Source organism: Lepisosteus oculatus, chromosome 9 (assembly GCF_040954835.1).
Source record: "Lepisosteus oculatus isolate fLepOcu1 chromosome 9, fLepOcu1.hap2, whole genome shotgun sequence".
Classification (NCBI taxonomy): Eukaryota; Metazoa; Chordata; class Actinopteri; order Semionotiformes; family Lepisosteidae; genus Lepisosteus; species Lepisosteus oculatus.
In genome coordinates, this window is record NC_090704.1 from 34,894,383 (window position 1) to 34,914,710 (window position 20,328).

General features: G+C 40.3%; 1 protein-coding gene across 1 annotated transcript in view; it reads left to right on the forward strand.

Annotated features, from left to right (window-relative positions):
• Positions 1-386: 386 nt before the first annotated feature.
• Positions 387-20,328, forward strand: part of LOC102688109 (Na(+)/H(+) exchange regulatory cofactor NHE-RF1) — a 64,553-nt gene continuing 44,611 nt past the window's right edge. The window contains exon 1 of the mRNA XM_015356536.2: positions 387-1,209. Coding sequence (XP_015212022.1) covers positions 748-1,209 — 462 coding nt within the window. The 5' untranslated portion in view covers positions 387-747. The remainder of the gene's footprint in view (positions 1,210-20,328) is intronic.

Genomic DNA, 20,328 nt, shown 5'->3' on the forward strand with positions numbered 1-20,328 from the left:
GTTACAATTACATATTCTAATGTCTCAAATACTTCTTTCTCGCATTGATTGGTACTGTAGTACTAAGCAGTTTATACAGACTTTACACGTTCTTTGTGGGGATCTGATATTACTCAACTCCCTTCGGTTAAATTCCATGGGTTGCGCTGATTGGAAAATGCACACCTCAACAATAGAAGTGCAACAAAGTGCACTTCCTTTGCAGGAAGATAACAATTATCTTACCGTGTGGCTATCTGAAACTTGAATTACTCTATTATTTTGACAGTCGCCATTGGCTCATAAAAGCTCTCTTTGTGGTAAAGTTACTTGAACGGCGGACAATGATTGGTGCTGTTGGCTGTCATCTGTGGAAACGTCATGCTGCCTTATAAACTGCGCGGAGTTAATTTGAGTAACCAGATTGGAGGCTTTCGGCTGTGACGGAGAGTGCAACCCTTTTCGTGAGAAAGAGTTCAGACTGTCGTGAAGTTTTTAGGAGACTTGTGTGCACTTTAAAAAGGGAATTGCAGCTGGCGGTGACAGGGACAAGTCACATCGAGACGTCTGACGATTTTAAAAGCGAAATCTATCCATTTGCATTTCCTTAACTGCAAGTTTGGAAGTTACACCGCACTTTTTGAGTAACTGTGCAAACGTGTTGTTCCGTGCACGTTTCTGGCGTTGGTGGCGACCTATTTAAATAAGACTTTTTTGGAGTACCTGACAACATTACACTCAACAGTTTTTTTTATCAGAATAACAAGGATGTCCAGCCATAGCGAATCTCTTCGACCCAGGTTGTGTTCGCTGGAGAAAGGGGGGAATGGTTATGGTTTTCACCTCCACGGGGAAAAGGGGAAGACCGGTCAGTTCATTCGGCTGGTGGAGCCGGACTCCCCAGCTGAAGCGTCGGGGCTCCGCGCCGGCGACAGGCTGGCGTTTGTCAACGGGGAAAGCGTAGAGAGCGAGAGTCACCAACAAGTGGTGTCCAGGATAAGAGCAACAACCGGGGATCTGAAACTGATCGTGGTGGACCGGGAGACCGACGACCTGCTGAAAAAATACAACCTGAAGTGCCAGCCGGAGTATGTCACGTCGGGCATCCCTATACCGAGCGAGTCAGAGGAGGAGGTCGGGGAGAACGGCAGCCGACGGGGCTCTTCTCCGACCCCGGAGAAAAATGGAGATATCACTGGCGAGAAAAAGCCGAGTGTCAGCTCCGAGAAGGTAAGATGGATTCAATTTAAACGTGTTCCCAACGGTTGTTTCGAGATCTGATTTAAAATCCCCCTTTCGTCAAATGCAAGCATAGAAAACCTGTTTACCGCACTTTTCTCTCGTTGTATCTCTTTTTTGTTCAGCTAGTCTCGCGTTTGTTTTTTGTGTTGCTGTTAAGAGTCCAACTCTTACAATTAGATTTTGAGAAACTGCCAGCTACCTGCACTTCGGGGGAAAAAGTTTTTAAGATTACTAGTATGATTGAATGGAGTATGCTAGGTAATGCTCTTTAGGTAAGTACTTCTGTGATTTACAATGTGGTAGCTCGCATCATACACTAATAAACAAGCCCCCTTTATTTTTGTATGGAACGAAACCAGTTTGTGTAGTTCCAAAACAACAAAAAAAAAACAAATGAGTGTTTTATCAGTCTGGTTTCTGAAAAGTTAGTGAAAACAGGCTGTTTCTCTAGCTGAATTCCAGTATTTGGCATTCGGTTCAGGCAGCTTAACACTCGCCTCCAACAGTATGTTTGTGGGCAGCGTAGGAACAGCACAGGCTTTGTCCGCCTCTATTGTCGCACAGGTGCGGGAGGTTCAGAGCTCCAGGTAGCAGAGCGCCGCGGGCTCGGGTGGAAGGAGTGTTCCGTCAAACTGCGTGGGAATTTTTTTCCCCGGTTTCCCAATCTTTGAACGCAGAGCTAAAGCTTAAAGGAACATTTGTTACCACCCAAACGTGCGACAGTTTATTCACATCTCGCGATTTATCAGCTGAAGTAATGCTTTCGGACCGCAGAAATGTTTCTTCCGTTTCCTGGCTGACCTAGGTAAAGTAAACGAAAATACTATAATGTAAATCTAAGTTACTTTTAAGGAGACAGCTTGGACCCACACTGGAAAGGTTAATAGGTCTGTTTAGAGCAGAGGCTGGGAAACACGTGGTTGTTAAAGTTCAGAGCAGATACTCAGAAATTTGACCCATCTCATGGACATTATGCTTTCCTTGTCAGGAGCTTTTGCCTGCTTTTCTGAAATATTGATGTTTCTTGTTCATGCATACTGTGAGTGATCTGTCTCGTGGTGATTGGCACTCCTCCAACGTAACATTTATGGGGGTAGTGTTTGTCAAATCAATGCTATGTTATCCCATGGAAAGAAACATTCACCTATCTATCTGTATCAATTCAGCATCATGGGGGAGTTAATCCTGTCCCAGAAAGCAAAGGGTACAGGGTTTGATGCATCTTGCATGGGACAACAGACACACTCACACCAGGGCCAGTTTTCCCAGAAGTCAATTAACCTACTAGTATGTCTTTGGACTGTGGGAGGAAACCAGAGCACTGAGAGGAAACCCACATGAACATGGGGAGAACTCAGGGCTCCACATTCGCAAGGCAGCAGTACTAACCAATGTGCTGCTAAAAAAAACATTGAAGTTGTGTATACTTTTTGTAATCATTTTATCAGTGACGTGTGCTGACTAGCTACTCTGAAAGATCGTCTGTATCTCCCATTAGATATGTGACGTAAGAACTTTGAAGATACAGGTTAAAGGCTGTTCCAATCTTTTAGTGCTTTGTGGGTAGCCATTATTATATTATGGATAATCAGTCTGCTCAACCACATGAAAACTAGTTGTGATGTAAAAATCTGCAGCCTCCTTTAAATTGAATTTACAGTAGATTTCTTCACGATAGGACAGTTAAACAATGCTTCTTGAGCTCGTAGTTCTTATTTAAGACTTTCCAAAAAAAAATCAGAAGATATTGTGTGGAAATTAAATACTGGATATTAAGAACTGCTGAAAATGTGCTTTTCTGCATCTTGCAACAGAGCTTGTAAAATTTTCAGTCCAAACTGTAAGAGGTGACTTGGTTTTATTCAGCATCTTGGTGTAACAAGTTCTGGGTTTGTTTCACTGAGAGTCTGTGAAATAACTTTAAAAAAGTGTTTAAAACAGTTTTTTTCCCACCTTTTGTAAGGTTGAGTCCTGTGAAACTCAAATGTTCTTAAATTTTATTTTTGATTTTACAGTGTCCTTAAAGCAATTAAATGTACAGTAGTTGTCTTAGCTATGGCACTGCCCAAACCATGCTGGTGTCACCAACATTTTTGGCCCCTTTTCTTTAATTTGGAGCTGTACAGGATTCCCCTGAAGAGAAACAGCCACCTTCTCGTCTTCACGTGACGCAAACGAGTGCTTCACTTTTCAGCTTTCTGGGATAGGAGAATTCAAATGACCTCGACAAACCCTGGCTGCTGTTTTGATACAGTATGTGCCACCCTGAGCCAGTCCCTGAACCTCCTTGTGCTCTGTCCTTCAGATGAGACCTGAAAACTGAGGTGCTAAAAGTGGCTCTGGAGCAGCAGGTGTTAAAATATTACTCAGCCCTTCAGCCTCCGTAAGTCACGCTGGGCAAATGGTGTCTGTTAAATGAGTAATTATTAAGTGCTTGGGTATGCAATTACTGCCAAAGCACATTTCTAGAACATTCGTTAGTAACTGAAGAAATTAGAGAACTTTTCAGAGACTCGAGCGGAGGAGTGTTTTGTCCGGCAGAATCCCTGAAAGCTCCCTTGTCCTTGTGCTTATGGTAAAGTAGATCCAAGCCCACAAATTATACAGGTTAAATATTTTACACTTGTGGTGGTGTAACACTGCCATGCTTTCTGTTTTCCTTTATTTCCAATAGGGTTTTAGAAATCTTTTCAGCACATTGTTTTCAAATCTAATGCTCAGCACAGCAGTTTTAATTTATCTGATACCTGCTTCGCAGGGAAACTTGGTAGAAGAATATAATAGAATTTATTTTTGCATGGAAACTAAAAGATTCCTTTAATGACACAATATTTCTGTATCTGATCTATGAACTTTTGCTAGTGATGTTGTTGAATTCGATTTTTTAAATAAAAATAAACATTATAAACTATACAATTGGATAGAATCTGAATTAGACTTTGGTGCAGTATTACAGTGATTTTTGCCTTCATATCTAGTCTGCCTAACCTCCACTTTTCCTTCAGCATGAGCAGAAAATGCTCCATACCAGTGAGTTTTCCAGTAGATGGCTTTATACTGTAGGCTGAGTTTTGAGGTGAAGTGTAACATTGGATGAAATCCTTCTCCCCCTCTGCTTGCAACCTGTGGCTCACATTCTGTGTGAATATGTGTTGAGTCCCGCAATTGGCAGAAATGTGGAACGGTGGTTAGAACTCTGGACTTGTAGCTAGGGGTTTGTGGGTTTAAATCTAATGCAGGAACACTGCTATTATAACTTTGAGGGAGGTGTTTCAGTTGGATCTTGGTCCAGTAACACATTCTCCTGTATAAATGTGTAGAGATACACTACCTTGGATACAGCTGATAGATAAATTCACTAGAATAAATGGGGTTTATAACAAATGTTCAGAAGGAATAATAATAACCAAGTTCGGTTGGCCGCGGCTGTCCTAATTCGGAATCATTCCTGACGTCATTTCCTCATGTTAAAAAAAAGTCAGCCCCTTCTGTCCCCCGCATTTGTCTTTTGAATCCTTCCTCCACCCCATCTCCAGCTGTACAGCTGCCCTTTGGTCACTTCTGACTCTGCAGGAGGCTCCCAGCCTCCTTGTCCTCTGGCCAGGTGATTGGCCTTCAGCCCAGCAGTTTAAGCCAAAAATGTACTGTCTAAAACACTCAATAAACATTTTAAGTATACTTATTTGTTGGGGTTTGTTATTCCAAGTGAATAAAACAATTGTCAAATATTAAGTAGTTTGCCGATATGCAAGTACCCAAGCCTAATAGAGGTACTAGTAGGATTTAAACAATGCTGAACAGGAATTCTACCATCAGAATCGCAAGCCCTCGTATTGTTTGGGAATGAAGAGTTCAAGTTGTCTCTGACTGCATCTGTTGAGGCTGGATATGCCTGGAATTTTGTTACATTGCCTTTTACATTTGGTTTTGTAGATTTATTACAATCTTTATTAAATGGTGGAAAAACATTTTCATAATTAGAATAGCTTTTTAAATTTTTGGTCACCGATACTATACTGTCAGTCTTTTTCTTTTAAATTGAAAGGAGGACATATTTTCTGTGAGTATCTTATACAGTGAATCTCTTAACATCGATACTGGTTACAATATCAACCCAGACTTGAGAATCAGATTATAACTTGAGGGAAAATGTCTTGTTGAAAAGTCTCTTAAACTACTACAGCAGTCATTTAAGTGCTGGTTCTTTGTTAGTGATAAGGTTTGGAAGAATTGTGTTGCCTTCAAAACTCATTACAGGAGGAAAATCATTACAAACACGTATTTAGCTGACATACCTGTAAATATGGAAGTGTTTTTGAAACAATGGCAGTTAATGCAAAAATGTTTGAGCCCAACCAAATGAAATGGCCAGAAAAGGCTAATACAAAAAAATATATAGTTTCAGGGCTTCACTTACTGGTTGTGGAGCTCTGAAAGAGCTGACTGAAGAGAACAGTCCTCAGTTTTTACTCCCATTTCCACTACCTCCACATAACGCCCTTCTCATTACACAACAGGCTCTGAAAATGGATTAGAGAGAGAGAGGCACTGCTACATCTGTGCAACTTGAGTATATCAGGATGTTTACAGTCTGATCTTCCTCCCCTCTCGGGCTGACTTGTAGGGGTGAAATTACTTTGCGCTGTCAGGGCGCCAACGCGTTGTTTATAGGCTCTTCTGCTTTTGGGGTTTGTTCTTCTGAAGGTTACATGGTGGATGAAATGTCACTGCTCTTTTTGACATAATGGAATGTGGTTCCTGGAATTCTGTCCAAATTCAGTTAAAGGTTAAAAAACCTGTCCACCACACATTTAAAAACACCAGGGAGTACTGAATGCTGGCTTTAATTTTCTGGAAACTTTGTGCTTTTGCCTAGATGACAGCCTATAACATCCTTGAACTGTGATGCTCTTTTCCTTTAGAAAAGTAAATTGCTAGGTAAAAGAATATTTCCAGCCTTAATGTCTGGCTTTTGTAGAATAAAAATGGTGAATTAATAACACATATCCTATTGTTAAGAAATAGGATCATGGCATTAAAACTGCGTCATTTATTTTGATCATTTTGTCAAAGTGAAATAGTATTTACTTGACAGCATTTTCTGTTGTCATCGTAAAAGGTGGATGCTGCACATTGGTGGTGGTGGAGGGGAGTTCCCATTACTTGTAAAGCGCTTTGAGTAGATTGTCCAGAAAAATCAAGGAATTCCTAGAAATTCTGGAGTTGCTATCCTGTTATTCACAAGTTCAGTTAGCAAGTAATCAGGTGTAAATTAATAGAATCCTTGTGAGTATGAATGGTTTGGCATGCATCAGTGGTCTTAAAAGCATTGAAGATAAACCATCTAAACAGCATGTGACTGGTGATTGATTTCCTAGGTAGTGAGCTGCACTTTCTCAACACCTACACCTCCTCCCCCTGATGTGCTCCATTCCCACTGGCTTCTGACCCTTTGAGCTGTCCCATCTGTAGTTGCTGACTCTGTGGATTGAGCTGTAAATGGGGCTGAAAAGGTGATAACGGTAGCCTTGGCATGTCTGTGATTCCTGAGATAGTTTCCAAGGTGCCTCTGGAGATAAGAGGGATTGCACAATGTCAGGTTTGAAGATATAGATGATGAGTCTGGTTTGTTTTATAAGATACCTGGTTTAGGGTGTTGGTGTTGTAAAGGCCTAATTACTGTATGTAGCTCTGAGTTTTAAGGCAGACCCCAGATACACCACCTTAGTTAGTTTATACTGCATACTTTGTATCTTGTCCTTTTGAATGGGTTTCTCTCAGGTTGATACTGTTTACTGATGTTTTTGATTATAACCTGGTGTCTCCAATTTTTGTCAAGCTCAAGACCAGAGAGCAACACCGCTTTTTTAAACCATTGTTTACTCTCGATCAATAAATGAGTTCATAAGTAAGGAGCAATGGTTTATGGGCAAGTGTAGTCATAGGATTATGTGCAAAATGGAAGGGATAATGTGTAATTATATGGGCTTAGTGTGATTGTGGAGAGGAGTACATTAATAGGGTTCTGGTGTAGTTGTGTGGATTCATACAGAACTAGTGTGAAAAAATATGTATGGGTTGATGTCTGTTATGTAATCTTATATTTATTTTCAGTAAAATGTTTACTTGTTTGTATGTTAAATTAACTTAATGTAAGCTCCAAATAAAAACTGCTAAAAGGAATACAGACTTGAAATGGAAGGGGTGTTATATTTGGGTGCAGTAGGTTTGTATGTATACTGTATATATAAGCTGTTTTGTTCTGATGGCTTCTGTAAAAGAAGATCAAGAATGAAATGAAAAATAAATGTTGATTAAGAATGAACTCTCCATCTCCTAATGCCCTCCTAAAGTCACAGTAAAACAATGTTTCAGGTTTTCTGCTCTAAAAGTAGTTAAACTTAAAGGTTTTGGTGTTTCAAGTGATAAAAGTGCTTATTTGTGAAACTGTGAAAACTTGTGTAAGAAGTGACGAATTCCTTGTCCCATTGGACATTAAGTGATTAGAAAAATGGTAATGGAACGAGAGAAGTGATCTCAAACTATGATCATGTGATGGCAAAATAAAAAAGCTGATTGTTATGAGTTGGGCCAGGTCCCTACTCGATGGGCCTTCAGAAAGTACTCCTTTAAGATTTCACTCCCTCTTGTTGCCTGAAGACCCCTGTGCCTTGTGTGAACAGAACTGTGGGGCCGTCTTTAAAGGAAGGAAGATGCTGAGGTCTCTGCCTCTCAAGCTAACCTCCTGTGACCTTGTTCCTCCCCGGATGAGCCTTGCTTACAATGTTGAAATTAAACTTAAGTTTTTTTTTCTTTTAATTTGTCCCTCCATGTGTGAAAATGTGCTGTGTGTCTGCAAGCATTTTGTAAAAGGGGTCCTTCTCAAAGCCCAGTTTTTTTGGGGGGGGATAATTGGGGGAAAAAACCCAAAGGTGCTACTGTATGTGCAGGCATTTTCTAAGAGTTCATTGTACAAAGGAGCAACCATTGAATTGCACTGACTACTGATGTTTTTTTCAGCACACTGTAAGTCTTACTTTTGTTTGAGTTCTGGCCTAGTGTTGTTCTTCCACTTCTTCATTCTGTATTGTTTGCACACTGTGGTTGGAACACCTGGGTAGTAGTTTTAACTGCTACACAATCTTTAATTTTATGTTTGCTTTCGGGTGTAGAGATAAATGACCTAGAGAGAGTGTCGTCCCTGCTTCTTTTCTAATTTCATTTCTATTTGCAAATATGGGATATTTGAGGAACTTTACTCCTTCAAACTAGCACCCAGCTTCAAGACACTGCGCGACGCTCATTTTCTTCCCCACCATAGGCCCTGTGAGCAGAGTGACAAAGCCGTCTGAACCAATGCCAATTGCACACGTACACCCTCCCCATCACTGCTGGTCTTTCAGAGCAACATTGCAGCTGGTTTATCTGTGTTCTTGGTTCCGATTTAAGTTATAATATTGGCAAAGCTGCGAAGGAGCATTGGTGTTACCAATGCCATAATTTTGAGATCTTTGGAAATAGTGCAACACTTGGAACCTGACAGTATGTCTTTGGACTGTGGAAGGAAACCAGAGCACCTGTTCAGCATAGGTGGATGCTGCACATTGGTGGTGGTGGAGGGGAGACCCCATTACCTGTAAAGCGCTTTGAGTGGAGTGTCCAGAAAAGCGCTATATAAGTGTAAGCAATTATTATTATTATTATTATTATTATTATTATTATTATTATTAAAGGCTACACTTAAGATAGGCATCAGATATTCTTTCTGTTGTTCAGTAGGGCATAGCAGATCTGTTTTTTCATCTCAATGTCTCCACTTGCTGCATCAGCAGAGGTATTAATTTGTTTTTACAGAGCAAAACAAGAGGCTCGTTTTGAGTATAATGGTTGAAATGATTAACCTGCGTTATTATTAAGTGGTGAAACACTGAGTCAGTTATGGTACATCAAATAATTCAGCAGCTCCGTTTTGCTACACAGCTCAATGGTAAACTCAAAAGAAAACTGACTTTATTTCTGGGTCCATTATAAGTGTGGTAACTGTTTTTAGTGTGTTGTAGTTTTTCTTCAGCTTGGCCTATAATTAGAAGAGTGGAAAGAAAGTATGTGTTCCTGTACGTCTTTTTAAATAATCTGTAAAAGTTAAAAGCAAAATTTGCTGAAGAACGTTTAGTTAAACCCCCTTTTCCTTTAGATGTTAAAGAATGTTTTTCCTTTAATAACTGTCTTTTGGTAAAAAGGCTTCTCGTAAATCTCCCTCTCTCTGCCTATTTATTAACATGATGAGTTACCCTTTTACAACTTTGTACTATTTAAAAAAATGTTCAGCTAGTGCAAGCTTTCCAGTGGAAAGCTGTGAAGCATGAAATTCAATAAGTCCTTCTTTTCTTCATCTTTATACCAGTACCAAGAAACAGACACTTCTAATTGGAATTACAAAAAAAGAAATAAGTTGATGTCTTCACTGTGTAGGAGCAGACCACAAGAATTTGTGATCTGTTAGTTTTGACTTTCATTCCTGACGTCACCCCTGACACCTGTAGGGCCTAAGCATTGTTAAGCATTCATGAAGCCTGATTCATTAGCTCTTTCTTTCTAAAACATGTCTTTTGGCTCCCATCTCCTGGGTTAAATGTTTAATCCAGTCTGTCTCTGATGTTTTATCTTTTTTTTTTCTTCCAGTAAAAAGGTTACATTTCCAAATGGATTAGGAATCTGTAAGGTATGAAGTGGGGTTGCAGGTAGGAGGGACATTTTAAGCGTTTATATGTAGGTAAGGTAGGTTAATCCTGTTTAGGATGCTGCCCATTTCTCCCACAAATGAAACTTTGTAACTCTTGTGCAGCATAGAATGGCTGATGTATCTGCAAGGCCTATAATCCCATCCCGGAAGTGTTTGTGTTCCTCTCTTCTCTCCACAGGGAAGGTTTTTTTTTCTAGACCTTTCAGCTGGATTACTGACACTGGGGGGGTTGGATCTTTGGATTTGCAACCAGAAGGTTACGGGCTCTAACCCCAGGTGGTGCAGTGCTTTTGTACCCTTTGGCAGGATATTTTACTTGGATTTCTTCAGTAGAAATATTATTTCTATCAAAAATATGATTAGAATTGTAAAAATGGGCCCAAACGTGAACTGCTGTGCTCAACTGTCAGTCGGATAAGGAGATGATAAAGTTGGTCCCCGAGTTGATAGCAGCATATCTTTCTACTGCTTAAGTTCATTTAAGCGATTCTTCAGATGTTTGCCTTTGAGAAACTGGGGTTTCTATGCTATGCAAGATTATGCTGTGCGCCTTCTAATTTGTCCCGCAGTGAATAGTGACACAGGCTCTATTCCGTGAGCATTAATTGAAGGATAGATTTTGTCCCACAGTGAAACATTTTAAGATGCCACAAGTATTTCAAAACATTTAAATGGTTTATTTTTTAAGCGGTGAATTTAAGAATGGAATAGTTTAGCAACATTTATCCAAGAGGCTGGCTAAAGTAATTCCAGATGTGAGTGGTTATTTTGGACTCTTTTTTTTTTGTTTAGCTGTTCCATCACACCTCATTTCTGAGTGTTTTTAAAGATTTCAGAGCTGAGAGATGTGCAGGAGACTGCTTTACTCTGTGCAGTGAAGTGAAAGCTAGTAAAGTTGTTAAAAGAAAGCTACAGTATGCTCATACTGAATCTCTGAGTAAACGGCTTTATAATCACAGCAACATTTTCAGATGAGACCTCTAACTGAGGTCCTGATTACTTTGTTGTTAAAAATCCCACGCCACTGTTTATACAACCAGGGGTGTTAACCCATTGTCCTGGCTTAATAATAAAGACTAAAATAGTCATTTACCACAAAGTATTTAACTGCCAGTTTGCTTGTCAAAATGCCCTTTTTTTGGGTGTTTTCATAGGCCTACACTTAAACTTGATGTGCAAGTTATTTTATTATAGCATTAATGGAATTGGACTTGAAGGGTTACAGTTCAGCTGTGCAAACAGTTTTTCATTTCTGTGTTCAAATGTCCACCTGGCAAGAGAGAGGTAAACGCACTTTCCAAGGTACTCCATTGAGTGAAATCCATGTTTATTTGACAATTTTCCACAATGTGGTGAAATCTGAACTTTGGTATTATAGAATGAGCTCTGGTAAAAATTCAACTGATTGAGCTTCTGTTGTACAGTTCAAAGACAAGTGAAAAGTCAATGTACTGTAAGGGCTGGAAAAGGGCATTTAGTGTAACATGTCACTGGTCATATCTTCAGGGCTCCAGGGCAGTTTTTTTGGAATTGGTTCAGTACACCTGAACACACCAAAGCTTGTTTTATTTTTGGGGAATGTGGGGCTTGATTCATAGGGTATTTCTGGGTGATATTGACGGCTGGTTGGAGCCATTGTAGTGAAAAAGCTGAAGGCGGTTGACTGTCTAGTCCCTCAGCCTGCTACTGTGCACAAGTGTTTGTGCAAAACGAAGAGAACAGAATAGTGATGAAAGTGAGCAATTGTTATGTAACTTCAGAAAATTATTGCGAAATATCTATGCGCATTGTTAAGAATTCTTACTGCCTATCAAGGGCGGGGCACATTGCCTGAATTCTGTGGCTAAATCCAGCAAGCTAATGAATTCCTTAAGATGCATTTTAGGAAGTATTGCATTGGAAGTGCAGTATGTGATCCTGGACAGTCTGATACCATGCTGGAAGTGAAGAGGTTTGTGCGTGGGTCTGTTCTTTGAGTTCTGGCAAGGCATACTGGTTATTACTGTGCACGTGGGACCAGGCGCAGCTCGAATGCTTGGTGCTGAAGTCATAAAATCGCTGCATTTGACACCCGCAAATTAGTAGTCAGTTTGTGGAAAAGCATTGTCCAGGACACTGTGGAGGGTTTCCATGGGATTTAATAACACCACAGTATGCTAGAGCGGTGGACAGAAATGGCAAGGCAGAAAAAGGGAGAAATAAAGGGCACTTTTTGTTATAGAAGATTTTCCTTTTGTCTTTTTCTACACAGCAAATAGACATTTCGGTTCTCCCTCAGTCTGGAATCACTTGATATGAGACATTTCTCTTTCAGTGCGGTTGAAGGGCAGACACATGCTGAAACATCTACTAAGTCACCGAGTTTTGCCTCACAGCTGAAAAGGCTTGGCCCTGTGTCTGAGGTTACTCTGGAAATAAATGAACAGGTTCAGACACCATCTTTTGATCCTGTTTATATTTTATTATAAAGTGGGCATCTGTATTCCATTTTACTGTAGCCTAAATACAAATAGCTAACCAAAAAATAGTTGTGGCTATTCCTGGCAGGATGATGAAGGAGACCTGTTCAGATTTACTTTTGAGAGTTCTGCAATGAATCCATTGTCACACCCTTCCCCAAAGCTTCTTTGATTGTTAAGCACTGCGCTCCAGAGGAAATGGTCCTTCTTAGGAGGGTTTTCCTAGTAGAGAATAGGGTGGGGACTGCTCCTGTTTCCCTAAGTGTTTTTTTTATTAATCGCTGTTTTCTTTAGGGGGTGGGTGTTGGAATATACAGTAGTACTGCTGCAGTATGCTGGGATAAAAATGGTAACCTTTTATTCTGTAGGGATAAATCTAAAACTCTTTGTCTTCTCTGGAACACTTTTCATGTGTTAATCCGTCACTGTAGTGAGATGAGTTGTTCCAGTTCTGTCAAAATCCCACTGCCTCACACATGAAGTACAGAATTGCAGATTTCAGGGGTCTTGGCGTTGAAAGTAAACTATCCTGACCCCCCTCTTTTAAGAGTTAATACCAGTGACATCACTGCATGCTGCTGCAACTCTTCAGCCACGTATCAGTTTTTGCTCTTTTGTTGCTCTCGGTCTCGAAGCGATCATCTTACCTTCACTGCAGGCAAAGTGGGTTCTCCAACTGTTCTGTCTGATGTCACTCCTGGCCTCTGGGGAAATGCCCCCCTCCTCATGTGAGTGGGATGAGGCTAGATTGACCGGATTCGGACTGCCTCTCCCAGCTGCCAAACCAAATGGATGTAGAGGGCATTTGGTTTGGGAATGCAAGCTGGTACTATCCGTTGTAATCTCGATGTACCTTTTTTATGTTAAAGGGGAACTGCAACACTTATTGTCATATTTAGGGTTAGGAAGAATCAGCATTTCAAAGCACCATTAAAGTGAAATGTGCACAGTAACTTGTAAAACCTCCAATTTACATGACAAAATAGACTAAGTTTCCAGTTGGGCACAGCGCCATGTTCTTGCATGTGTGTCTCCTGTGATGGACTGGTTCTGCGCCCTTTGCCTGACTGGTTAGGCTCTGGCTTCCTGAGATCCTCTGAGGGTAGGGCAGTTATCGATAATGGATGTTATCTGGGGATTGCAGTCCAAATTTCTCAGACTGGCTTTTAAATCTCGGTAACAAAATTAATTCAAATTTCAAATTAAGCACAAACCCACGCAGTTTGTGAAAGTACTGTAAGTTGCCATGCTGTGTTTCTTATTTTGTCTCTTCATCACGATCATTGTTCATTTTGATTTAATTCAGTTATTATTCTGCACAGATAAATTCAGTATTTGGTAATATACCTGAAATTATAATCACTGTTTAAATGTGACATGATAAATGCTATAAGTGATTTTGTCTCAAATCTAGGTCAATATAGGAAGGAAGCTACTTCTTCCCTAAAACTTTAAAATGGAGAGTCGAAATTGAGGATGACTATGGTCTGTCAGTAGGTGCAATGGAAGGGGATGGTAAGATTTCAGCTTTACTAAATTTGACACCAAACTTTCACAGCACAGCATTTACAGTAAGTAAGCTGAAATCTTTTTTTCTGTTTTATAAACTTAAGCTTGTTTCCATTCACGTTGCATTTATGTAGGAAAAAAATAATTGGACAGCATACTCCAGTGCTTAAGGTTTAACCCAGAAGATGCATAAGAACAACAGAATACCCAAACTGCAACTCTTAACAGAGGAACTGGGAGCTACTGCAGCCTGTACTCGAGGTGGAGCCCAGTGTATTCAGATAAACCACAGCCACTTCCTGAGCCCTGATGACTTTATGATTGGAGCCTGAAACTGTGACTCTTGCAGCAAAACCCAACCTGTCCCACACACACACTTTTGCAATAATAGGGCCAGGGAAATACACCCTACTGAACTATTCTGGTCTCAGTTGGAGAATAATTAATTTTGAAGTAAGATAGATTTGGTCTGTATTGTTCTAAAGGTCAGCAGATTTTTCTACTAATGGTTAAGGGATTCACAGAATGTTTGGCAGAACTGCTCCCAATAAGGTAGCATTCTTCTGCTGTAGCATTCTAAAAATGTCATTTGGGAAAGAGAAACTAAGCTGATCGCCGTTGAAGTGACACCTATTGGCTTGTATTCCTATCTAGAACCTGTTAAAACAGTAAAAAAGTTTAAATTAGGTATTCTTTCTACCTTGATAAATTGGTGAGAGTGTGTAATATTGTGAGTGTAAAAATATTCAGTTGCTTATAGAATGAATCCATGGAAAGAGGGGACTTATTATTCTTGAAGTATCCCACTAGACTGTTTTTTTGCAGTTCTCTGAAAATCTTAAACCTCCCTTTAAGAGGATTTATTGGAAGTTGTGTACAGAAGACACAGTGTCCTATTTAAATTCTTAAGATGTGCTTGGAGACGTCTGCTCTGAAGGGATTACTGTGCAGTCCAAGCTCTCTCTCTGTGGTTTAATCTACCCATGCCACAAAGTGAAGATCAGCTTTGTGTGGGATCATTTTCCATCCAGAGAACTGACATTGGCTTTGCTGTTTTAAATCACAAGCACAGGACAAACAAGAATATATGTTTTCAATGATTGACAGTTTGAGAAATGGTGCATGTCAGTCCATTTTCATTTATGAAACATTACCAGTGAATTATTGTTTGTTTTAGCTTTTCTTCACAAATTCATAGGTTTTCTGTGCTGTGCACTTTTGTCGGGTTACAAAGTTCACAGTATCCCTTACGTGTTGAAATCCTTCATGCTGATTTCTGCATTTGCCTGCAATCCTGCTGTGTTTTCTTGTGCTAAGGTTTTTTCATCTTCCCCCTGATTGTTTGGTAGCTTTCAATATGTTTCTCAGACAGGCAATTACAATATATAGTCTCATAATTGGCTACTTTCAGCATATCCAAGTCTGGCTTGGTGAAGTACTTATACTGTTGGTAGTGGTCTCCATTGGGGAATAAAAGCCGTTTAGAAAATAAAATTAATCAAGAGAGTTTTGATGCATCACATTGACTCACAATAATTTTTTTACATTGTAGTCATGTCATAGACTAGAATAAACTGCACACATGGTCTATGCTGTATGTTTTGGCTGTGTGACCCACCCTTACAGACGCACTGTCTGAGCAGTACATTAACTCATGTGCTGGTCAGGGAGGAAGGAAACGGAATTGCAGAGGAAGGGTCTTGCTACGACTCCAGGGGTGGACTCCCCTTTGAAAGCATGTCCGATCTTTCTTCTGAACAACGCACAGGAACAGTTCCTCTTTGAAGCCGGTGTCTGACATCGGGCCCACCTCGGGGAGTATACATTTCAGTTGCGTCTCTAGCCTTGAATGTGTGTGGTGGGACAGGGCTTCATTGTTTGGCTGGGGCCACAGCAGGATCTCGTGGTTTTGTGGGCACTGGTGACCTTCGGAAACCCAACTCTCCCCCCTCACAAGAGGGCTTCAGGAGTGTGTCCCAATCAAAGTATCTGGATTGCTCTCTTCTTACAATCTGTTCCTGCTGTCTTCACTTTAACTGAATTGCCTGAAGTCTTCTCTTTGACTTAAAAAGACAAGCTAGTGGTCAGTAGGCTCGGAAAATTAATCATTGACAGATTCCATTTTAGCGAATTATGGAATGTTAGCTAAACTTGGCCAGTATTTACATCAACATTTCTTTGTGCATTAGAATAACTACAGAATGATTAATATTCTTTTAGAAGATACATTAAAACCCTGAACTTCAGCTGTGAAGCACATCTGGTTCATAGGTTAGCCCCTCTCTTAAAATGTACCACAGCACATCTGTAGACTTCTGCTTGGATTGGAGTTCGCCAGTAAGGCATCAACAGACAACAAACAGAATTGAAGTTGTCGGAGCACCCCTGAAAGTTATGCATGCTCAGCAATGTTACCTTCAAACTGCATGTGTTGTAAACTTTAGTAGCTTTCATTGCAATTCTGTGAAACATGTTTTAGGACCTCACAGTGCAGTACAACACATCAGATCTTCTATCCTTTGTGTTATTAAATAGAACAGTTTTAAGAAGCTGTTCTGTATTTAAGCTTCATAGAAGCAGAGCTTTGTTTTGATTGTTTTTATCTTGAACCTAATAAATTAAAACACAGGCACCTTAAACCTCTTTAAAGTTTGTATGTGCATTTGGAGAGTTTAGAATGTTGTTGAACTGAACTGTTAAAATGCTTTATGGTTATAAATGGGTACTGATATAATAATACTCCCTACCTCTAGCAAGTACACCCCGCCCGAGATGGTTTATTTTGGTTTAGGTTGTAGTTTCATTTCAGCAGCTGTGGGCTTTCAGTTTCCAGCACCCTGGACTTTCAGAAAGCTTCTTCTGTCACCATGGGAAAACAATGCCAGATGTGTTTCTGTATCACTAGATCCAGAATGAACTCAATACTAAATTATTTAGCTTTTTTATGTGCTTTGCATACAGGAAAGGATCCACTTCATTCATCCATCTGCTTTCTAACTGCTTCCTGTACTGGGTTGTAGGGCAGCCAGAGCCTATCCCAGCAAGTAACGGGTGCAAGGCAGGATTCACCCTGACGGGACAGCAGTCCATCAAAGGGCAGACACACTGACATAGACATAATACACACTGGGGCCAGTTTTCCCAGAAGCCAGTTAATTTACCAGTATGTCTTGGACTGTGGGAGGAAAGCAAAGCACCTCTCTTCATCCATCATTGAAATGCAGCCCCCAACGGGATGATGCTTGGATTCCATTATGCACCAGTAGCCCCACTGCACATCCAGTGAAGTGCAGTACATTAGGAATGATCGTTGGTTAAGACTTGGAATGCTATCTTTTGTATTTGCTTTCGTTTATAGTTTGACTGTCTCATATTGCATGTGATGCCTTGTAAAAACACTTAAAAAAAACTAGTTTTAAATAAGGTTAGGTATTGATGAGAGTTTTCAGTTACTGTAAGATTAGGCTGGCAAACTAGGTGAGGTATAGTATATCCAAAAATAAATTTAGCAGTGATTTTTATATTTATCCAACCATACCAAAGTTCTAAGAGATCTATATAACATTGCACAGCTTTTTCAAAACTGATAAGAGTTTAGTAGAACTTACAGTATTTGTGTCTTAGCCTGTGCTCTTATAGAGTGTTTTTTGTTGTTCAACTGTAGTGTTTAATAAGATAGGGAAGTTATGATAATTAAGACCCCATCCAAAGAATTTCATTTAACTTTTTCTAGATTTCCATGTTGAAGTAGCATGGGTGCCGCTTTGTTGCTTGGATTTAACGAGAGGTTAAATGCAAGCACATCTCTGAATATGGAATCCAGTTCACTGGAAGGTGAAGGGTGTGTAATTCCCTTGGCTGGGCTACTCCAGGGGTATCTTATTCTCTGGCACTGTAGCCCTGTGCTGCAGTTACTTTTATCCCACAAAAAACGTCACTGGTGCAGAGTCAATTGCTGGTGTTACAGGTGACTGATAAACCGTTTGGCAAGCAGGACAGCTTTGTGTAGTTCTTCAGCACAGTGAAAAGCATGATTGGCACATGATAGGCACAGCTTAACATGCACGACACAATGTGTCGGAAGACCTTTAAAGCAAGGAAATGTCATGTATGTGTACAGTATCTAGTATATTTTAGGCATATGGTAATTATGTTTTTGATGTAACCAGAACCAAGGCTCTTCTTGGCTTGATAACTTTGTTCCATGTGTAATCCTGCTTATATCAATGCCTACAAACTTTGGACTTGAGCCATAAGAAATCAGATGATTGAGTCCAAGAAAAATGAGCCTTGGTCTTCACTCTTTAAACCATTTCCTGACCCATGCAGAGCTTTTCACAGTATTGCTCTTATTGTTTCCTATTCTTGGTGTTCTCTACAGAGGTTCTTCTTCCTCTGTCTGAAATGGGTGATTTAAAACTTACAGGTATGCAGCACTAATTGTGTTATTTTAGTGCTGGATTAAATATTAAGGAGAGAGCAGTAAAATACACAGTGTGTGCCAAATAACTGTGCCTATCTGCTAACATGTGGGTTACATAACTGCAAGGGTTTAAGATGGGTGTGGGCCGTGTTTGTCCAACAGCTGGGAACAGGGGCCTATCAGCTGCGCAAGCAGAGAGCAAATTAAGTGTTCTGCAGGTTTTACAAACGGAAGTTTCAACTATCTGCAATTAAAGGGATTTTCCAGTATTTAGTAAAAAAAAAAAGGACCCTAACATTATCATGCTAGAAGTACATTTCCACACCTTGTGAGAGTGTTAAGCAATGTGTTGTTAAAAGCTTCAGAGAGATCTAGCATGGACATCATGCCTGTTTCTGGCTAAATGAATGTCATTACAGACTTGTGATAAAAATCTTCACACTATGACGTTTGTAAAACCCAGACTGGAATTTCTCAACCACTGTTCCTAAGGAGATTCTCAGAGAGGTGTTTGGCAACATTTTTTTCAAAAATGGACAAAGGAAATATTATTGGAATTGGTCAGTAGTTTGAAAAACATTGGAAGAACGATGCCTGATTTTGAAAATGAGGCCATCTGGAATGTCTTCTTTAAGAAATTAAGTAATCTGAAGATCCTATGTCCCTGTAGTGGTTTGAAGTTCAGAAGCTTTCTAAACCACATCTGAAGTGTTGTCTAAGCAGCCAGTGATTCAGCAGGACTAGAGGGACAACTGCTGACAGCAGGCAGAGCTGAAGGGAGACTGGGCAGAATGTATCTTGAGTGTTGCAAACACTGCTTTTTCAATTGCTTCTTTGACTTAATGAGACATTAGTATGCTGTCCACATACTTTTCCTCACACCAGAAATACAGGAATATATATCAGGTTGTGTGCCAAAGCAGCTTTAGAGCATTGCATATTCAAACTTTGAGGTCAGAGTCAGAAAATGATTGGATTTTTTTGGGGGTAATCTGAAACTGTACTTAACCTGGTTTGGCAGTCGTCTGGCATGGTGACAACAATTCTAGTTTATTGGGGTTTATTCGTAATAAACCTGGTCCTTGCCAAAATTGAACCATCCATCAGAGAAATGCCTTTACATTTTCTCAGAACAGCACAACAGAGAAGTGCTCTAATGCACACCCACATTGCCAATGAAATTCCAGATAACTGAGTCAATTACAGAGTGAACCTCAGGCCCATATCTTTCACTCTGAAATGTAAAGAACACAACTGACCTTTGAGATGATAACGTTGAGCGATATGAGCTTCATTGTGATCCTTTCATGAGATGAAGTATACAACTTTGTGACTATGTCCCACCCAGGTCATACAGCTGGGTGGCACATACTGTGCGTCTGAACCAAGTCGGCTGAGGCACCCAAGATCATCTCCATGGTGCGTGCTTGGGCAGTACTGTGCAACACGGAGCGCCCCCATGCACAGCAAATAAAAAGCAGTGTGTCTCAAAACAAAGTTTGTCTAAAAACAAACTGGAGTGACTTCAATCTGTACTATCTCATACTTGAAAATATATCAGGTGTTTCTGCCTTCATTTCAAATGTCATCATTAAACCTCTTTTATATGTTTCAGTACAATTATAAGTAAATATCTAAACTGTTATTTTCAAGTCAACCTGGGCAAGAGCATCTGTTAATCCATCTATGCATTTTCGAACCGATTTAGCCAATACAGGGTCGGGGGAGCCGGAGCCTATACTGGCAAGCAAAGTGCACAAGGCAGAATACACCCAGGACAGGATGCCAGTCCAGTGCAGGGCCAACACACACACTCACACCAGGACCAGTTTTCCCAGTAACCAGTAATCCAATCAGTATGTCTTTGGGCTGTGGGAGGGGAAACTGGAGCACCCCGAGGAAACCCACATGAACCTGGGGAGAACATACAAACTCCACACAGGGTCGGGAATTGAATGCAAGACCTCAGCACT